The 18,551-nt window shown below is 37.5% G+C and overlaps 1 protein-coding gene across 1 annotated transcript; it reads left to right on the plus strand.

Moving 5' to 3' along the window:
• Positions 1-14,257: 14,257 nt before the first annotated feature.
• Positions 14,258-18,261, plus strand: LOC126589493 (polycomb group protein FIE1). The gene is made up of 13 exons (XM_050254799.1): positions 14,258-14,508; positions 14,966-15,031; positions 15,177-15,299; positions 15,476-15,556; positions 15,640-15,732; positions 15,892-15,967; positions 16,129-16,208; positions 16,283-16,354; positions 16,783-16,842; positions 17,240-17,336; positions 17,500-17,563; positions 17,660-17,719; positions 17,860-18,261. The coding sequence occupies exons 1-13, from the start codon at positions 14,329-14,331 to the stop codon at positions 17,921-17,923; spliced, it is 1,116 nt and encodes a 371-aa protein (XP_050110756.1). The 5' UTR covers positions 14,258-14,328; the 3' UTR covers positions 17,924-18,261.
• The last annotated feature ends 290 nt before the right edge of the window (positions 18,262-18,551 follow it).

Raw genomic sequence — 18,551 nt, forward strand, 5'->3', positions numbered from 1 at the left:
AGAAAGAGAGCTACTTAGGCAAGAAAGGGAAGAGCTTAAAGAAAAAAGAAGGGCTCAACAAGATCGTGACATTATGAAGGAGCCTGTAAAGGCGATGTCTCCGAATTCTAAATATTTTTGGAATTCGGAGAAAGCGGACCTGGTGTGAAAGAGGCGTGCAAGAGAAGTGAGAGCAAGAGGAGTCCTAGCACCACAAATTGGTTAGGTGATGATTTTCCATTCACGAGGGACTATGGAATTTGTTTCTAATCGGAGCCCATAATTTTCCAATCACTTTGGGTTGTAATTTCTTATTTATTGAATAGAGTACTTTACGTAATGTCCAATTTATTGAATTTAGTACTTTATTTAAACTAAGAGTATATTTATTTAATTTGGTACTTTATTTAAACTAAGAGAATTTTTATTCAAATGACATAAACACACCAAATAAAATTACAAACACACCAAATAAAAAAAACCCCACTAAATGAACTTAAAAAACACACCAAATAAAATTACATAAAGACACCAAATAAAAAAAATACACTAAATGAACTTAAGTTTATTGAGCTTGTTTCAATTCCCACTGGTGATATATCAAGTCAATTTGCCGGGCTTTGTGAATGTATGAGGATTGAACTGAAGTATATAATTGAATAAGCCTTTCATTGTAACGTTTATCCCTTTCTAATGACTCGTGTTGCACAGGTTCTAAAGTGGCGTCATGAGCACAATATATTTGTGTTCTGGAATTGTTCATCGTGTCTGGCTCATATTCATCAACGACATCATAATCATACTCATCTTCCACAATCATGTTGTGAAGAATGATACACATCATCATGATGGATCGAAGCGACTCCAAATCAAACAATCTAGCAGCATCCTTGACAATCGCCCAATGAGCTTGGAGGATACCAGCTCTCCACATTCTTTCTACACCCATCTTGATAGCTTGTGAAGTGTTTTTCCTTTTCACTTTGCAGACGTGGCACTGTTTTGACAAACGATGTCCACCTTGGGTAAATGTCGTCTGCTAGGTAGTATGGTCCGTGGTACTTATGTCTGTTGACCTAATACGTGACTCTTGGTGCTTTTTCTTGCAAGACATCGTTGAACACTGGGGATTAGGCAAGGACATTGAGGTCATTTTGAGCTCCCGGAACACCGAAAAAAGCATGCCAAATCCATTTATCAAATGATGCCACCGCCTCCAAAATGATATTTTTTGCTCATTTCCTGTCCCTATAAGCTCTTTGTCATGCACTTGGACAGTTTTTCCAGGTCCAGTGCATATAGTCGATGCTTCCAATCATACCAGGAAAACCTTGCATCTCTTCAAAAATCTTTGCAAGTCCATTGTTGTAGGTCTCCGGAGGTACTCTGTGGTGTAGATAGATTCAACTGCGAAGCAAAACCCCATCAGGGACTCAAGAATAGTTGATTTCCCCATTCTTGCTATCTCATCCACTTGATCTGCAGATACTCCATATGCAAGCATTCGCAAGGTAGCAGTAATTTTTTGCTCAGGAAAGAGACCCATAACACCAAAAACATCATTCTTTTGCACAAAGTAAGAATCATGGATGCAAACAGCAATCATGATTTTGTTGAACAAATGTCGTTCCATTCTAAAACGACATCTAAAGTACGTATCAGGGAATGCACTGTTACAAACAAAATAATCGTCCAAGAGATCTTACCTCGTCGTTGCCTACTTCTATCAATGTTTGCGGAACGGTTAGGCCTGGAGATCTTAGCCACATCTTGGATGACTCGACGGGAATGTGAGGCTCTTTGGCTTCTTACTTCATCATCTCTCCTTTTACGCCCCTCATCCTCATCCTCTTCCATCTTATTTTCGCCCCCCTGAAGATTGAACATTTCTTCCCTTTGCTTAAACAATTCTTTCTCTTGCTCATCAATTTCCCACAACATCCTTAAAGAAGACATTGTAAGAAGAAAACAAAAACTATGAATAAGGATAGAGATTTTGATTTTGGTGTGTGATTTCTTATGATGGATGGTGGGAAATATGGAGAGAGAGAAAAAAGATTAGGTTGTAGATAATGTCACGTGGCACGCCGTCATTCATTAAAAATCTGATCGAAATCTATCCTCAAAGATTGTAAACAGATTGTGACACGTGGCGCGACGGCATTGGATAAAAATCTTATCAAAATCTATCACCAAAAATTGTGTTTTCGGATAATGACATGTGGCGCAACGAGAACGATTAAAAATCTTATCCGAAATTACAAATAAAATTATTTTGTATTATTTTATAAAATAAAAATACTAATAAATTATTGCCTATTGCCATGGCTATTCAGTTAGGGGTGGAGATGCAAAAGGCAGTTACTGTTTATTAAAAGCAGTTACTATTCACTGGAGGGGATTCAATAGGCAGTTGCCCTAGGGGGCCTTCCTACACTGGAAGTGCTCTAAATCATACTAAGTGGCTTTAATTGCAGTATTAAGCCAAACATAGAGAAGGATTTTTATCATTTTTTTGGGTAATTCTCACTTTACTACCCCAACATTGAGAAATTTAAACTTTCGTACTTAAAGTTGAATTTTGTGACACTTTTTTGAAGAAGAAACAAATTTTTATTGAAAAGAAACAATAAAAATACAAAAGCGGACAAGAAGTTTGCAAAGGCACAAACAAAACAAGATAAAAAGCATCATCACCCAGACATTAAGAAACTCTAAAAACAACACATAACTAACTAATAGCCACATTGCCAAATTTTTGAAGAAAAAAAAAGAAGACAAATCTCTAAATTCTGTAGTAACTGAAGCCCACATAGATGACCATAACCAAACATTATCCCACATATCCTCCTCTCTACTGTCTTCGTTGTCCTAAAAAATCTTCTTAAATATTTCCATCCAAATGACCCAAAAATAGCTGAAACTATACATCCCCGACCTTGATTTTCTTCCCTTTTCCTGATAATTTATGTTCCTCTACCATAAGAGAATAACAATGCTTGGGTAAAACCCAACTGATACCGAACTCCTTAAACAACTTCAACCAGATATTTAAAGCCACCGAACAATGAAGAAATAGATGGTCAACAAACTCTAAACTTTTCTTGCATAAAATGCACCAATCAGGTTGTAGACATGAGCTAGGTCGCCATTTTTGGAGCATGTCACAAGTGTTAATTTTCCCATGAGCCACTAACCAGGTAAAGACTTTCACTTTATTAGGAACTTTAGATTTCCAAACCAGGCCATAAGCTTGAAATACCCTATCAACATAGCTTTTAAGAAGATAATCGCAGCAATATTAAACAGAGAAGCTTCTTGAAGAATCAAGTATTCAATTTCTTGCATCAACCCTTGATGGGTGTATGCAAACCTGATCTAAACTTGTCAAGAAAGATAACAATTCGTCTAATTCCACATCATGTAAATTCCTTCAAAACCCAAAGTCCCAATTCAAAGAATGTTCAACAATACTAGCAACACTAGAAATACTCTTGTTATGAAATTTGGATAACTTGAACAACCTAGGAAATGAGACTTGTAAAGATCTTTCGTCCAGCCAAATGTTTTCCAAAAATCTAATTCGATCTCCTTTACCAAGAACAAAACGTCAACACTCCAGAAAAGAACTATACCCTTTGGAAATATCCTTCCAAGGACTTCTACTTGTTCCAAACTGAACTATCTTGGAATCTCAACCATTGTCACTAAGACCATAATTGCTTCTAATCACTTTATGCTAGATGGAATCACTTTCGACGAAAACGTCATAACCATTTAGCTAACAAAGCTTTGTTTATTACCAATATATTGCCAATACCTAAACCTCATTCCTCTTTCGGTTTTGAAATTGTCTCCCAATTAATGAGTTGATCTTTCTTATCTTCACCAACACCAGCCCATAAGAATTTCCGTATTAAGCTTTCCAGATTCCTGACTACTCCTTTAGGAATCTTGAACAAAGATAGAAAATAAATTGGTAAACTTCCTAACACTGATTGAATTAAAGTTAATCTTCCCCTCTTGAAAGAAAGGCACATTTCTTGCTCTGCAATCTCTTTTCGACTTTTTCCACAATCGGGTTCCAGAAGGAGATAGCTCTGGGATTACCTCCTAAAGGAAGACCCAAATACTTGACAGGCCAAGAGCATACTTTGCATCCCCACAAACCAGCCAATATCTCTAATTTTTCTTCCTCTGCATTAATACCCATTAAAGAGCATTTACCCTTATTCAACTTCAATCCATAGATAGAACAAAAACAATCAATTGCTGATAAAAGATTAGTCTAACCTTGCTCACTGCCAAATAGAAAGAAAAAAAAGTGTCATCGACAAATTGCAAGTAACTTCCACACCCTCATTACCAACACACAACCCCTCAATCAAGCCATCCTCGATGGTTCTTCCCAGTAATGTACTGAGGATGTCTACTACAATATTAAACAATAAAGGCGAAAGAGAATCGCCTTGTCCAAGTCCTCTTGACTCTCCAAACTTTCCCCTTGGTCGGCCATTTATTATGATGGAAAAGTTGGTAGATTCCAAGCAGCCCAATATCCATTTTCTCCACCTATCACCAAACCCTTTTATTTCCAACACATTAACTAAGAAATCCCAATCAATGTGATCATAAGCTTTTTCAAAATCAATTTTGAACACAAGACCTTCCTTCTTTTTCACCCTTGTTTCCTTAACCACTTCGTTGGCCACTAGAATTGTACCAAGAATCTGCCTTCCTTTCATAAAAGCTCATTCAGCCTGTGAGATTGTGCCACTAATTACCTCCTTTAGTCTAGAGGCCAACACTTTTGACAAAATCTTGTATAAACTCGTTGTCAAGCTTATAGGCCTATAATCGGCAACACTAATTGAATTTTCTTTCTTTGGTATGAGACAGATGTATGTTTCATTTATGACTGCGTTGATGATTCCGCTACTATGAAATTCATTGAAAACCCTCACAGTATCTGATTTTACCACCTCCCAATGTTGTTGAAATAATTCCACAGTAAAACCATCAAGACTTGGTGATTTATCGCCCCCACAATCAAACGTTGCCTTTTTTATTTCCTCTTCTTCAAAAGCCATATCTAGCCATATTGCTTCCCCTTCCCTGATTGGACTCCAGTCAATGCCTTCTAAACCCCACCTCACCTTCAAATTTCTGGAATAAAGTTTTTCAAAGAATTGAATCAATTCTTGTTCGATGACTTCAATATCTTCCACAATTTCTCCCCCTTCCAGCTCCAAATTATCAATAAAATTCTTTTTCCTTCTCCCGTTTGCAATTTTGTGAAAGAAATTAGTGTTATTGTCTCATTTTTTAGCCCATTCAACTTTGGCTCTAATTCTCCAATGACTTTCCTCTTCAGGTAACAACTCATCAAATATTGCCCGTACCATCTCTTTCCAATTTCAAAAAGAGATCAAGACCCTTCCTCATCTCCGTTGCATCAAGCTCCAATAGTTTAGCCTCCATTTGCTTCTTTTCTTAGCCAACATTGCCAAAAACTTCCTTGCTCTACTCCTTTACTTTAGATTTCAACTCTTTAAGCTTCCTCATGAACTTGAACCCATCCCTAAAAGACGGATGGTCAAACCAAGAATTCTTGAATCTGAAAGGTGTAGGTCCCCACTTTACAAAACTTGTATCCAATTCAACTGGGCAATGATCTGAAGTTAACCGGGTAGTAGCTCTCTACGAGAGTTAGGAAAGCACGCTTCCCACTCATTTGTGAATAGAAACCTATCAAGCCTTTGACATGCCACATTTGCACTTTCTCTCATATTTGACATGTAAATTCTGCATTAAATAAATTAGGATCTCTAAGGTTTATTTCCAAAATAAAATTATTAAACACCCTCATACTTCTTATAAATCTACCGTTGTTGGATTTTTCTGACACAAACCATTCCACATTAAAGTCTCTTGTATGACAGCATCTAGGTCCAAATAAGCCAAACAATCCAGCCAGTTCTTTCCAGAAATTGTTTATTTCCCTCGCTTTGTTGGGGCCGTAAACCCCCGAAAGCCACCAATCTAAGCCATCGGAAGCCTTTATTTTGATTGAAATAGAAAACTAACCTACCATAGATTCCAAAACTGAGATACAATTGGAATTCCACAAAACAAGAATTCCCCCAGACCTTCCTAAAAGAAGGCAATGACAGCCATTCTATGCAACGAAACCTCCAGATGCTTCCAACAAGTCTTCTGCAAATTTTAGTTTTTTTTTTTCTTGTAGAACGACAATGTTTTGTCAGCCCCGCTATTTATAATCTGCTCTTTAACCACTCTTCTTTTATTTCTCCTCCCTAGCCCTCTGACATTCCAAGAAAATATCTTCATTTTAGAGGATTAACCCCCAAATCACTTCTAACTTTTTTCTTCTGGTATGTGATTAAGGTAGACCCACTTCCAGATTCCTTTTTCTTGTTAACAATTTTGCCTGTAATTTATTTTTATTTTTATTTTTGTAACAAGTTCATTTTCAAAGGAATTAGTGGTACATTTAGTTTCGACAAAAACTTCCTCATATGCTCCGAATTTTGCTTATAATCACCAATATCTGGTTTAGAACCTGACACGGAAGGCTTGAAAGTCACACTTAAATACTTTGGTCCCTTCTTGGCATCTGCTCCTAACACCTGAAAGCCCCGATCCCAATGTCCAAGAAACATTGGGATGGCCACGTGTTGACCGACACCCGAGGGTGACACAAGCCATTTAATGAATGCATATGTTGAGAACATGTGAAACATGCATGTAAATTTCGTGTGAACTACGCAATGTAATATTCCCACATAAACTTTATAAAATAATATAATAGTATTCAACTGCCAACAATGATAATGAAAGTGATGATGCATGACATGTTTAGAGCATACATCTTATTCAAAATACAAGCGGAAGGTGCGATTACAATGATGTCAAAGAAGAAAGGATGGCACGATGTCACTGGTAAGGGAATGCCTCGTAGCTCGGATCGTAAGCCTCATTCCTATGTCCTGAGGGGGCACAAAACAAATATGAGTGGACCAAGTTGATATATAAGTAGTACAAACATAGTTATTGAATAACGTACTAACTCCCAAATTTTATGAAAACTAATAGCATAATATGTGATAGGTTTTCCGAAAACCCTAGCATGCCATAAAACTTTCATAAAACATATATCGTATATAGTGTGCTAAATTGTGGTATCAGTATCGCTCAAAGGCATATAGAACACTTCATTTGCCCGAAGGCCTTCATTCAAAACACTTCACATATGAGTCAATCGTAGGCTCCTACAGCACCTACCCGAAGGCATATATAGTATCAATCGCTTGAAGGCTCCTACAACACCCACATATATAGTATTAATTGCCCGTAGGCTTCTACAGCACCCACCTGAAGACATATATAATATCAATTGCCCGTAGGCTCCTACAGCACCCACCCGAAGGCATATATGGTAACAATCGCTAGTAGGCTTCTACAGCACCCACCCGAAGGCATATATAGTAACCACTAGATAAGCCCAAAATCATTGAATATAATATTTCCAACATAAGTACATATATCTCAAAGCATCTTCATAGTATATAGTCGTCCATCATATATACTACAAAGAGTGTAAAAACATGTTCATAAATAGTATATAGTCATCCATCATATATACAACAAAGAACATAAATTTGATAAAGTATGGTATTCCAAAATATTCTCAGTAAAGCATGACAAATCATAAAGTGTAAATCTAATTTACTCATAAAACGTAACCATTAAATCATGCTTTTCATGTATGCATTTCTACTATTAAAACATGCATTTTAGAAGGGGTCCACTCATAAATACTCCTCCTCGATGAACCGTGCGAAATAGGAATGACGAAATCGTTGCTGATAGTCGCACCTAAGCACATAAAGAGTCCAATTAATAAAACTCTATCATAATGATTGAATTTCAGGAAACGGACGTCATAAATGGGTTCAGGACGTTTAAAAACATTAAAGGGGACATCGGGTACCCCCATGCGCCGCCGCAAGGTGGCGGCTCTGGCGGCCATGAGCCGCCGTGGGTGGCTGGAAAGTTGCCTGGAAAAGTTATCGGCAGGGCGTGTGCTCCACGCATCGCCATCGGCAACCTCTGACGTGTGCCCACGCGCAGGCCCACGTGCGGCTGGGTTCGTGGGTTCTCTAGGTTGGGCCGGATTAGGCCGAGGCAATTAGGCCTGGGCTCCATGACTGGGCCAGGTTCTATGGCCAAAAGGCTTGGGCTGGGTTTGGAATGGATTTGGAGTTTGGGCTTTGGGGTTTTGGGTTGAGTCCAATGGGTCACAGATATGGGTTTCAAGGTTTCAGGGTTTTGGGTTTGGGGTTTAACAAGCTAAAGGCCCGTGGTTACACGGCCCAAGGACCTTAGTTCAAAAAGGCTTTGGGCTTGAAAGCTTGGCCCGATGCTCTGGGCTAAAGGACCCGGTTAGGGCTTTGGGTCAGGTATGGCCCATTTTCACCGAATAGGGAGACCGAAGCTTCCCGAGCCTCGATCGACGCCAATTCACAACCCTAGGGTACAATCTAACTACCAAAATGAAGATAGAGACTAGAGAGAGTTTCATACCTTCGTGGTCTCTCCTTGTGGCTGGAAAGTTGGTTTGAAGCCGTCAGACTTGCGAAGATAGTGGGGTGGCCTTTGGGTGTCTCAGTGCTCCACAGAGGAAAATGGAGATATATAGAGAGATAGATAGAAGGTTCACTCAATGGTGGTGGTGGGGTCGTGGTCCTTTGGGTGTGCAGGTGAGTGTATGTGTCGCTGGGAAGGAGAAAGGGGATAAGAGTTTAAGAGAGAGAGTTGAGAGAGAGAATGTCTCGGGGAAATAAGAGAAAGGGAGATAGGAGACTGCCACGTGGCAGGCAGAAAGAGGATGGGAATTTGGAGGAAATCCAAAAAGGGAAACCTGATTGGGTAAGTGATAAGGACAAAATGGTCATTTCATACTTCTGTAAATACTACAAAATACACAATTCGGGATGGGGTTTTACAACACCAACATTTTTCCCTTCTTAGAAATCCCCCTAGAACCCCTTTTATCTGAGACAATCATCCTCTCAGTCTTCTCTTCAGGAATAAGCTTACCATCTACACAAGGATTGCATAAGGCAGAAATATCGGCAATCTCATTAAGAGAAGCATCCTCTTCGTTAAAAAGACTCATCACAGAACCTTCCAACCAATCATCCCTTTTAACAATATTTTCAGCATCACAAGAAAAATACGATTCCTCATCTTCTTCTGACTTCATAGACTCAGAATGTTCAATATGAGCCCGAACCCGGTCAAAATCCTCATTCTTATTCTCAACCTCCAAAGGAAGATTTTGTAACATCTCATCCCCAAAATCAAACTCCTCTTTTGTGACATTCAAATCATTTGAAACCTTAATGGGATCAACTAGACCCATCTCTCATTTTTCTCATGTAGAAGCTTTTTTTTTCATATAAAACGTGCAAATCTTCAGCCAGCTCCTTAACATCTTAAAACAATGATGAAGCACCACGTTGAGAAACATTATAATCTATTTGCTTTTTTAATCTTATCTTTTGCAGAGACCCAAATTAAGAAGGACTCACAAAATTGAATCTCTCTGCAGACAATTTTGATGGCCCAAATCTCTTAAAAAAATCGGATAAAGAAGTCCAATTAGAGTATGCTTCTTTAATAAAAGCAGGCCCATTGTCACTCTGACGAGAAGGCATAGAAGTTGGCAAGAAAATACCTTATTGATGAATAAAGGAGTGCAAAGGCCCAACGGGAAAAGGCCCAACTAACTCTTTGTGAGATTCAGCCCTCTCTCTCCCAATCCCACCAGAAGTTTCATTAATATCAACCTCATTAAAAAGAGATCCACTTACCACCAAAGACTTATCACTTTCCAAAGACTTTAAAAACCCATTTTTTGTAGAAGACTTAAGACTGACCTTTTCTGTATGCTTGGAATTCTCCCCAATTAATCATTCTCAAGAAATTTCCCCATCCACCAAAGGCTCATTCTCCAATAGCACCCATTCCTTTCTTCGAGAATCTATAATAATTTGATGATCAAGCTCCCTATTTTGAGAATAGTCAGATATCCGTATATTCCATGCTGACTTTTGAACTGTCTCTTTGGCTGGACTTGCCGGAGAAATGTGTCCAATCACCCTCTGCAAATTTCGATCATCATTCTCAGGCCTTCGGAAATACTTAGAATTCAAAGATTCTCCACGCTTGAAAACCAGAGGTTTAGGTCTTCTTGTTGGCGAGAGTTGTCTGATTTTAACTCTAAAAGTGGGATTTCCATCAACAACATTAACAAACTCTAGTATGAGACCAGTAAAATTATGTTGAATTTTTAACCTTGCTTCAAACAGATAAACCAAATTTTGCAGTTCTACGATCAACTTCCATCATACCACCGCAAGTTTCACCAATCTTTTGAAACCAAAAGTTATTTCCGAGATGAGGCAGTAATCCCTCAACAACAATCCAGCCACCATAACTCATTGCATTTCGATCATCCGCTTTGAGGCCTTGCCACCATCCAAACAACAACACATATGGATACTCACTCATAGTAAAAAAAAACCCAATTCTGCGATCTTCATTGCTTCATCTGAATTCTGGTAAACAAATAAAGCTTTATGGCATTGAAAATGAGATAAACGAATCTCCATTCCAAGCAAATTCAGAAGTGTTTTCTCCACCTATTTCCAAGGCTGATGCACCAGTTGTCTCTCGCAAACAAACACGCACCCCCATTTAAATCTTCCAGAGGATTGCTTCTCTTATTCTAGTTGTTCTCTACCCATAATTTCTCTGTCTCGTTCAAATTAAGATAAATTCAGTTGAAAGTTTTCCCCTTAGAGTTGCATCTTTAAATGAAATCTGAGGGACAACTCTCGACTTACTTCTTTGTGGTTCCCTTGACACCTCCAACAAATTCATATTCACCTAAGAAGAACTACAACAAAATTTCTCCACTTTCTTTCCCCTGCACTTAATTTCAGATAAAAATTCAACCAACCTCTTCCAGCCGAAAAAATTAATCCTTTTGGGAACAATAATGTTCCTTACAAAACCATCCGGCTCATTTTTGGAAATACTTAAGAAGTCCCCATTTTTGTTGTTGAAACTTTCCACCCAAAACTGTAACTGTGCCTTCTGTACTATCTAAAAAACCTATGACCCTTTGATTCTAACGCTGCCTTCAACTGGATTATGAGCCAAGAAACACAACTCAAGTCAAAAGAAATCTGGTAACCCTTGAGTCTGGTCCTCTCTGTTAGTCTCACCTTTTCTCCAAAGGATTCATCTTTCACTTGTAGAATAAAAACCTTTTGTTCAACGTTGAAATCTTAAGATAAGTATCTATATCTCTTTCTCCCACCGAAAAATCTTGCTTTGGTTCACTCTTTCTCACCCTTCTATGTCTCATCTCTAACTTTCTCTCTCTCAACATTATTATTCTAAAAGGATCTTGCTTTGTTTTTGTGACATTTTCATACTTCCATTAATTTTTCCGTCAGGAGTTCAATTAACTTAACTGCTGATGTGACTCATTGATTGAATGATGATTGTGCATCTACATGGCATTATGGCTGCAAATTGACAATTTAAAAAAAAAATAAACAACATAAAAAATTAAAAAATTAAAAATATTTTTCGCACAGGCTTGGCTGCCATTCCAGCCCTGCCCACCTTATCTTTATACAATTGCTTGAGCAGGGCAACTCCCTCAATACCATATTCCACCAACTTTCTTAAGTCGGCCCTACACAAGGAATCACCAACAAGTCCGGGCTTTCGGCCGACAAACCACCGTCCATAGAATCCTTTGTCCCCGACTTAACCTATTCAGTTTTTCCTCCCCCGAACCTTTTTTCAGGGTTTTCACCAACACCACTGCCCAAACCCTCAAAACCTTCCTCTAAAACCTTACAAACCCGCCATGGCAAAAGTTGCACTTGCCAGCGCTGAGCCACCGCAGCCAGAAAAAGATGCAATTGCAGTAGCGTGCATTCTTGGAGGTTTTGTTGGTACATGATATTACAGAGACGGGTTTCAAGCCCATGAGCCTATAACCATATGTTGTGATAATCAAGTAGCATGTGAGGTAGCCAATAATCCACTACAATATAAGCGGATTAAACATGTTGAAGTGGATCGACATTTTATCAAGGAGAAGCTGGATGTTCAGTTAGTAGACATTCATATCGTGGGGTAGAACATAAGCATATGTTTTAATACATGTCCGCCAAAGTGTTTTTTGACTCACTTGACAAGTTGGGCTTAGGAGGGATCTATGCACCAACTTGCAGGTAAGTGTTGGCATGAGTCAATGTACCATAAGGATTTGATGTATGTTGGCGCAAGGATTTAATGTATGTTGGCGCCAGTCAATGTATCATAGGGACTCAATATATGCTAGCTTGAGTCAATGTACCTAAAATAAAGATTCAATGTTCTCATAATATGGATTCAATGTATCAGACATTCTTGTACTTATATATATATATAATTGCTTGAGCTGGGCAACTCCCCCAATACCTATTTCTACCAACATTCTCAAGTTAGCCCCACGCCAGGAATCACTAACAAGTTCGAGCTTCTGGCCAACAAACCACTGTCCATAGAACCCCTTGTTCCTGACTCAACCTATTCGGCTTCTCCTCCCTCGAATCCTTTTTCAGGGCTTTCACCAACACCACCACCCAAACCTTTAAAACTTGGCAATCATCCACAACAAAAGTTGTAGTTGCCAGGGCAGAGCCGCCACCGCTGGGAAAAGTCGTTGCAACATCGTGCATTCTTGGAGGTTTATTGGGACATGGTATGACGGAGATAGGTTTCAAGCCCAATGAGCCTATGCTTTTATGTTGTGATAATCAAGCAGCAAGAGAGATAGCCAATAATCTGGTACAATATGATCGGAATAAACATGTTGAAGTGGATCTTCATTTTATGAAGGAGAGGTTGGATATTCAGTTAGCAAACATTCCATACATAAGGACAGAACAACAACATATGTTTTAATACATGTGTTGTCCACAAAAGTGTTTCATGACTCACTTGACAAGTTAGGCTTAGGAGACATCTACAGACCAGCTTGAGGGTGAGTGTTGGCATAAGTTAATGTATGTTGGCGCGAGTCAATGTACAATAGGGACTGATGTATGCTAACTTGAGTCAATGTTCCTAGAATAGAGATTCAATGTTCTCATAAATAGTAAAGGGACATTGTGTTGCAGTGCTTGAATCCAAATGCAAAAATCATGAGTTACACGAGGTGTGAAGCATATGAGGCGTGTAAGTGATAAAAAAAATTGAACCAGAAAACAAACACTGCAACAAAGCGTCTAAATTCGATAAAACCAAAATCAGAAAACAGGCATTGCAATGCAATGTCTGAATCCATATTGACCTATTCCAAAATATATAAAAAATATGAGAAGGGGTGTCATTTAAAGTGGGTGTCAGCTATAATGATAGATTTTGTAATTTTTGTTTATCTTAAATTCATTTAAGTATCCCAATACATAATTGACATATTTACAATTAATATAAATATTATTGATATATTATTAATATTGTAACTTTTTATTGATTCTTTACCAAATCACCCTTTAAATCTACATAAAATGTTTTTTTCTTTCTAAACAAATAGTATTATTTACAGGTGATGGAGTGGCTAAACCTCACAATGTGCTAACAATAATGTGGATTCGAACTTAAGATCTCTCATTTACTAAATGACACATAAAATAACTATTAATTTATTCAATTTGACGGTACTTGGAAATTCAGAAATTACTTTACACTATGTTTGGATGAAGAAATTTAAGATTACCAAAGAATTTTAAAATGATAATAATTGAAATAACGAGATTTTATTTTCTAGAATTTGTGAATTTTCTTGTTTGGTTAACCTAAAAGAACAATAGAATTAAATATGAAATTTGTTATTTTTAAATTCTCAATCATAGAAATTGAGAAATGACACATATTTACATGGAATTTAAACTTGGGAATTGGAGGTCCCAAATTCCAAGTTTTTTTCTATGCAAAAATTCTAAATTTCTATGTTTATGAAGGCAAGCAAATGAATTGGTGCATGTCAATTTGTAAATTCTGACTTTTATCCAAATTTCAAATTTATTTTCCTCGTCCAAACATAGTATTAAATCACTTTTCTTTTTATAATTATTAACTTTTTGGTAAATAATTAAAGCTAGAACTATTACACGATGTAGTCTTTGTCCTGTTTAAACAGAAATTCCGTTGTTTGGGAAGAGGTTAGGTCTCTCGGTATCCTGCGCCGCAGACATGGCGGCAAAGTTCGCTTTAGGGTCGGAACCGGTGGTGGGTTCGCTCGCACCCTCAAAGAAGAAAGAGTACAGAGTCACCAACAGGCTCCAAGAGGGCAAGCGGCCCCTATACGCCATCGTTTTCAACTTCATCGACTCTCGCTACTTCAACGTCTTCGCCACAGTCGGTGGCAATCGGGTTCGTTACTCTTCCGTTCTAATTCCGGGATTGTTAGTTGGATTTTCCTGCGTTTTCTCTGCAACCAAACATGGGTTTTATACTTTTATGGCTGAAAATTTAGTAAATTTTTGAGTTTCTTGTAATTTGGTTTACTGGGTTTTGTTAGATTGAGTGGATTAGTAATTTATTTGTACATGATCGTTAAGTTAGTGTTCTGGGAATCCGAGTAAAACAAAACAAGGCATCATCTTTAACGTTAACAGCATTGGATTACAATGCGGCTGGGTAGTGGTGAGTTATGGTTGTTCTGAGCTGGTAGTGTGTAGTTCTCCGTTTTCAAATAAACAACGTGAATTTGTTCCCCAAAGTGTTCATTTGCGTAAAAAAAATTATCCGAGAGAGACAAAATGCAAGGTTCTCTTTCCACTATTTGTTTTGAAGTGTTGTGATTGTTATATTGTTCTTTTTGTTTCAGGTGACTGTATACCAATGCCTAGAAGGGGGTGTGATCGCTGTGTTGCAGTCCTACATTGATGAAGATGTAAGTAAAGACAGCCATCATTCCATCATTGATCAAATGGATTAGTGTTCTTTTCTCCGTCATTTATCAAACAGTTAAGCATCCATTTGTTAATGTTTAGAACTTTTTGCGGATATGTGATTTTCATGTGCTTTGTATAGATCAGAAGGATGAGTCTTTTTACACTGTGAGCTGGGCATGCAATAGTGATGGATCCCCATTGCTTGTGGCTGGAGGAATTAATGGTATAATGCGTGTCATCGATTGTGGCAGTGAGAAGATAGACAAGGTATCTTAGTACTCCTGTACATTATAATGGTGCTTTTAACTATACTTAGCATACAATTAGGATGAAAGTGTACATCTGAAATCTTTGAAATTTTAAAAGTGCTTGAGTGGCCATGAAAATAGAGGATTTTCTTTCTTTGCATCTTTTTTCTCCCTAAAGTACTCATCTATGTGCAGAGTTTTGTTGGCCATGGGGACTCAATAAATGAGATCAGGACGCAACCGTTGAAGTCATCACTTGTGGTGTCAGCAAGCAAAGTGAACACGATAACCTTTTCCTTTTATTTTCTTTTAAGATGTTGTTTGTTGTTTATTTTATTAGTAATCTTAGAAATTTCCAGGATGAGTCAGTTCGGCTATGGAATGTTCAGACTGGAATATGCATTTTGATATTTGCTGGAGCAGGGGGTCACCGCAATGAAGTCCTAAGTGTGGTAAGCATATCAGACGGGGAGTTATATCCCGCCACCTTTCCATGAAATCTTTTAAAATATAAATTTATTGTTTTCTTTTTTCTTTTTGTTGTGAAGTTTTGACAAATGAAAACGACGGAGAGCTAATCATGTTTACCGTGTTCTTCATGGTTTTGATAGGACTTTCATCCTTCTGACATATATCGTATTGCGAGTTGTGGCATGGACAACACTGTTAAGATCTGGTCAATGAAAGGTAGGACTTCATGGTTTTGCTCCATATGACAATTTACATAATTTGATTTGGTAAACCATAGTTATGTAACTATATGGCATGGATCACAATGGTTAGTTCTAATTTCTTATGAAAACGAGTGTTATTTCTAATTTATTTTCTTATACATTGCTTTGTTTTAGAGTTCTGGACATATGTAGAGAAATCTTTCACATGGACAGATCTTCCGTCAAAATTTCCTACAAAATATGTGCAATTTCCTGTAAGTACCTGTTCTTTGTGTTACAGATTAGCATTTTCATTCTCCTGTTATCTGAGATTACTTTAACCTTTCAGGTATTCATAGCTTCCATTCATACAAACTATGTTGACTGTAATAGGTGGCTTGGTGATTTTCTCCTCTCAAAGGTGAATAACAATTTCATCCCTATTTTCATTCTTTTCCGTATAAAATCTGAAGGTTATTTGGGAATGGAAAATGTAAACATTGTATAGGATGCAAAATCTTTATATGTCAAATCGTTTGTTTCGTTTACTAATTGGCAAAAACTTAAATCAGCACAATCAGCTGGTTCGAATGAGTTAATGAGAAACACATCAATTCTGGAAAAGTTGATTTATCTGTTTGTGGCATCAACCTCTGCATAGCTTATTGGATCACCTAAAAGCAAGATTTAGTTTAATAGCTGTTTAGAATAACATGCATGGAGTGATAAATTGTGTCTATATATTAATATTAACAAATAAATTTCAAATATGAGTAGCTTGAATTGCTTTTAGATGCCTGTTGTAGCTGAATTCCTTAGATTCTCTAATGATTACATTAATATTTCCAGAGTGTTGACAATGAAATTGTGCTGTGGGAACCGAAAATGAAGGAACAGTCTCCTGGGGAGGTTAGAACTTCTTGCTCCTCTTGTTTTTAAATGTTAAGGGCCAATTGGTAACATTTTTGTTTTCTGTGTTTTCCTTTTAATTAAAGAAATGGAGGAAATGTATAGAAGACAGAGAGGAGGTCAGAAAGGTGAGGAAGAAATGAGGTGGAATATATAAAACTAACACTAAACACTAAAGCATTCTAAAACGAAATAGTCTTTTCTTCACCTCTATCATCTGGCTACTCACTTTCCTTTATTTTTCTAATTAAAAACAAAAAAGTTACCAAGAAATCCCCACTTTTCTTAGTCTTTTTTGTCTGTTCCATGAATTATTGCTGATTTTAGTTGACTCTGTAGAATTCCAGTTATTTACTTTATGGTGGCCGAAAATGTTATTTGGCTGCTTTCTGGTTAGGGTACTGTTGACATCCTTCAAAAATATCCGGTTCCGGAGTGTGATATTTGGTTCATCAAGTTTTCCTGTGATTTCCACTACAATGCAGCTGCTATAGGTACTGCAAACTGCACAAGGAATTTCTTAAACAGTTGTAATTGTACCGGTTGATATAATTCTTCATTCTTTCAAAATCTAAGGGACCATGTAACTTTAGATGTTCCAACTGTTGCACAACTATATGTCGACTTCTTAGCGCTCTATTGTTTTCCGTCTTGCAGGGAATAGAGAGGGAAAGATTTTCATTTGGGAACTACAATCCAGCCCTCCTGTTCTTATTGCAAAGTTAGTTCGGGTTTCTGTTTACCAAAACTACATGCTGAAGAAAGTTGTAACTTTGAAATGTAAACCACTAATGATAACCCTGCACCGTATTTTCAGGTTGTTACATCCTCAATCAAAATCTCCGATTAGGCAAACTGCTACGTCTTTTGATGGAAGGTAATTCATGCATAGTTTATTTCTCATTGTTTTAACTTTGTACTATCTTTTATTTGACATTATTCTTTATATGATCTTGTAATTGCCATATCCCGCGATAATGAGAAAGTGTTTCCTCGTTGCATTATTCTATATTGCAGCACCATTCTAAGCTGCTGTGAGGACGGAACTATTTGGCGTTGGGATGCTATGGAAAGTTGTTAAAGCTCATCCAAGTTGGTTTGTTGCCACTACTCCAGAAAAATGCTTATCGCAGTTCGATTGGGATTAGCTTTGGTTGATTGTGGTAATGCATTTGGTGGCATTCATGATAGAGCAACGCTAGTGATATGTAATATGTGACCGAAATTTAGAGCACGAACAAGCATACTTTGACGAACCTTTACTCTAGCATAGTTGTTGTGTAACTTATGCGAGGTAAGACAAATGTTTACAAGGTGTTTGTAACTCGAGTGGCTAAGAATATTTAATGCTGAAGACAAGTTCGAGTCATTGCCAAACAATATGGCTTTTATCAATGGAAAAACACATATCGGACCAAATTAACTTGAAAGTTTTAACGAAAAGTCTATGGTATTATTCACTTTAACAAAAAATTATATTTTTACACTACAAAGTCAAACTTGATACTGTTAATTTTACCATTTATTTTGTCCATATCGTTAAAACTCAAAATTTTCAAGCCCCTTTCATTAGTTTTCCTTAACTTAAATCCACCACAATTTCACGCTGGATTTTGAGTCGCGTTAAAAATTGTCACCCCTACTTAGGCTTGTAAGAAGCTTATAGACAAGGGAATCACCCTTAGCTGTCCCAGTTATTTTATCAACCG

The sequence above is a fragment of the Malus sylvestris genome, chromosome 11 (assembly GCF_916048215.2).
Source record: "Malus sylvestris chromosome 11, drMalSylv7.2, whole genome shotgun sequence".
NCBI classification, from domain to species: Eukaryota; Viridiplantae; Streptophyta; class Magnoliopsida; order Rosales; family Rosaceae; genus Malus; species Malus sylvestris.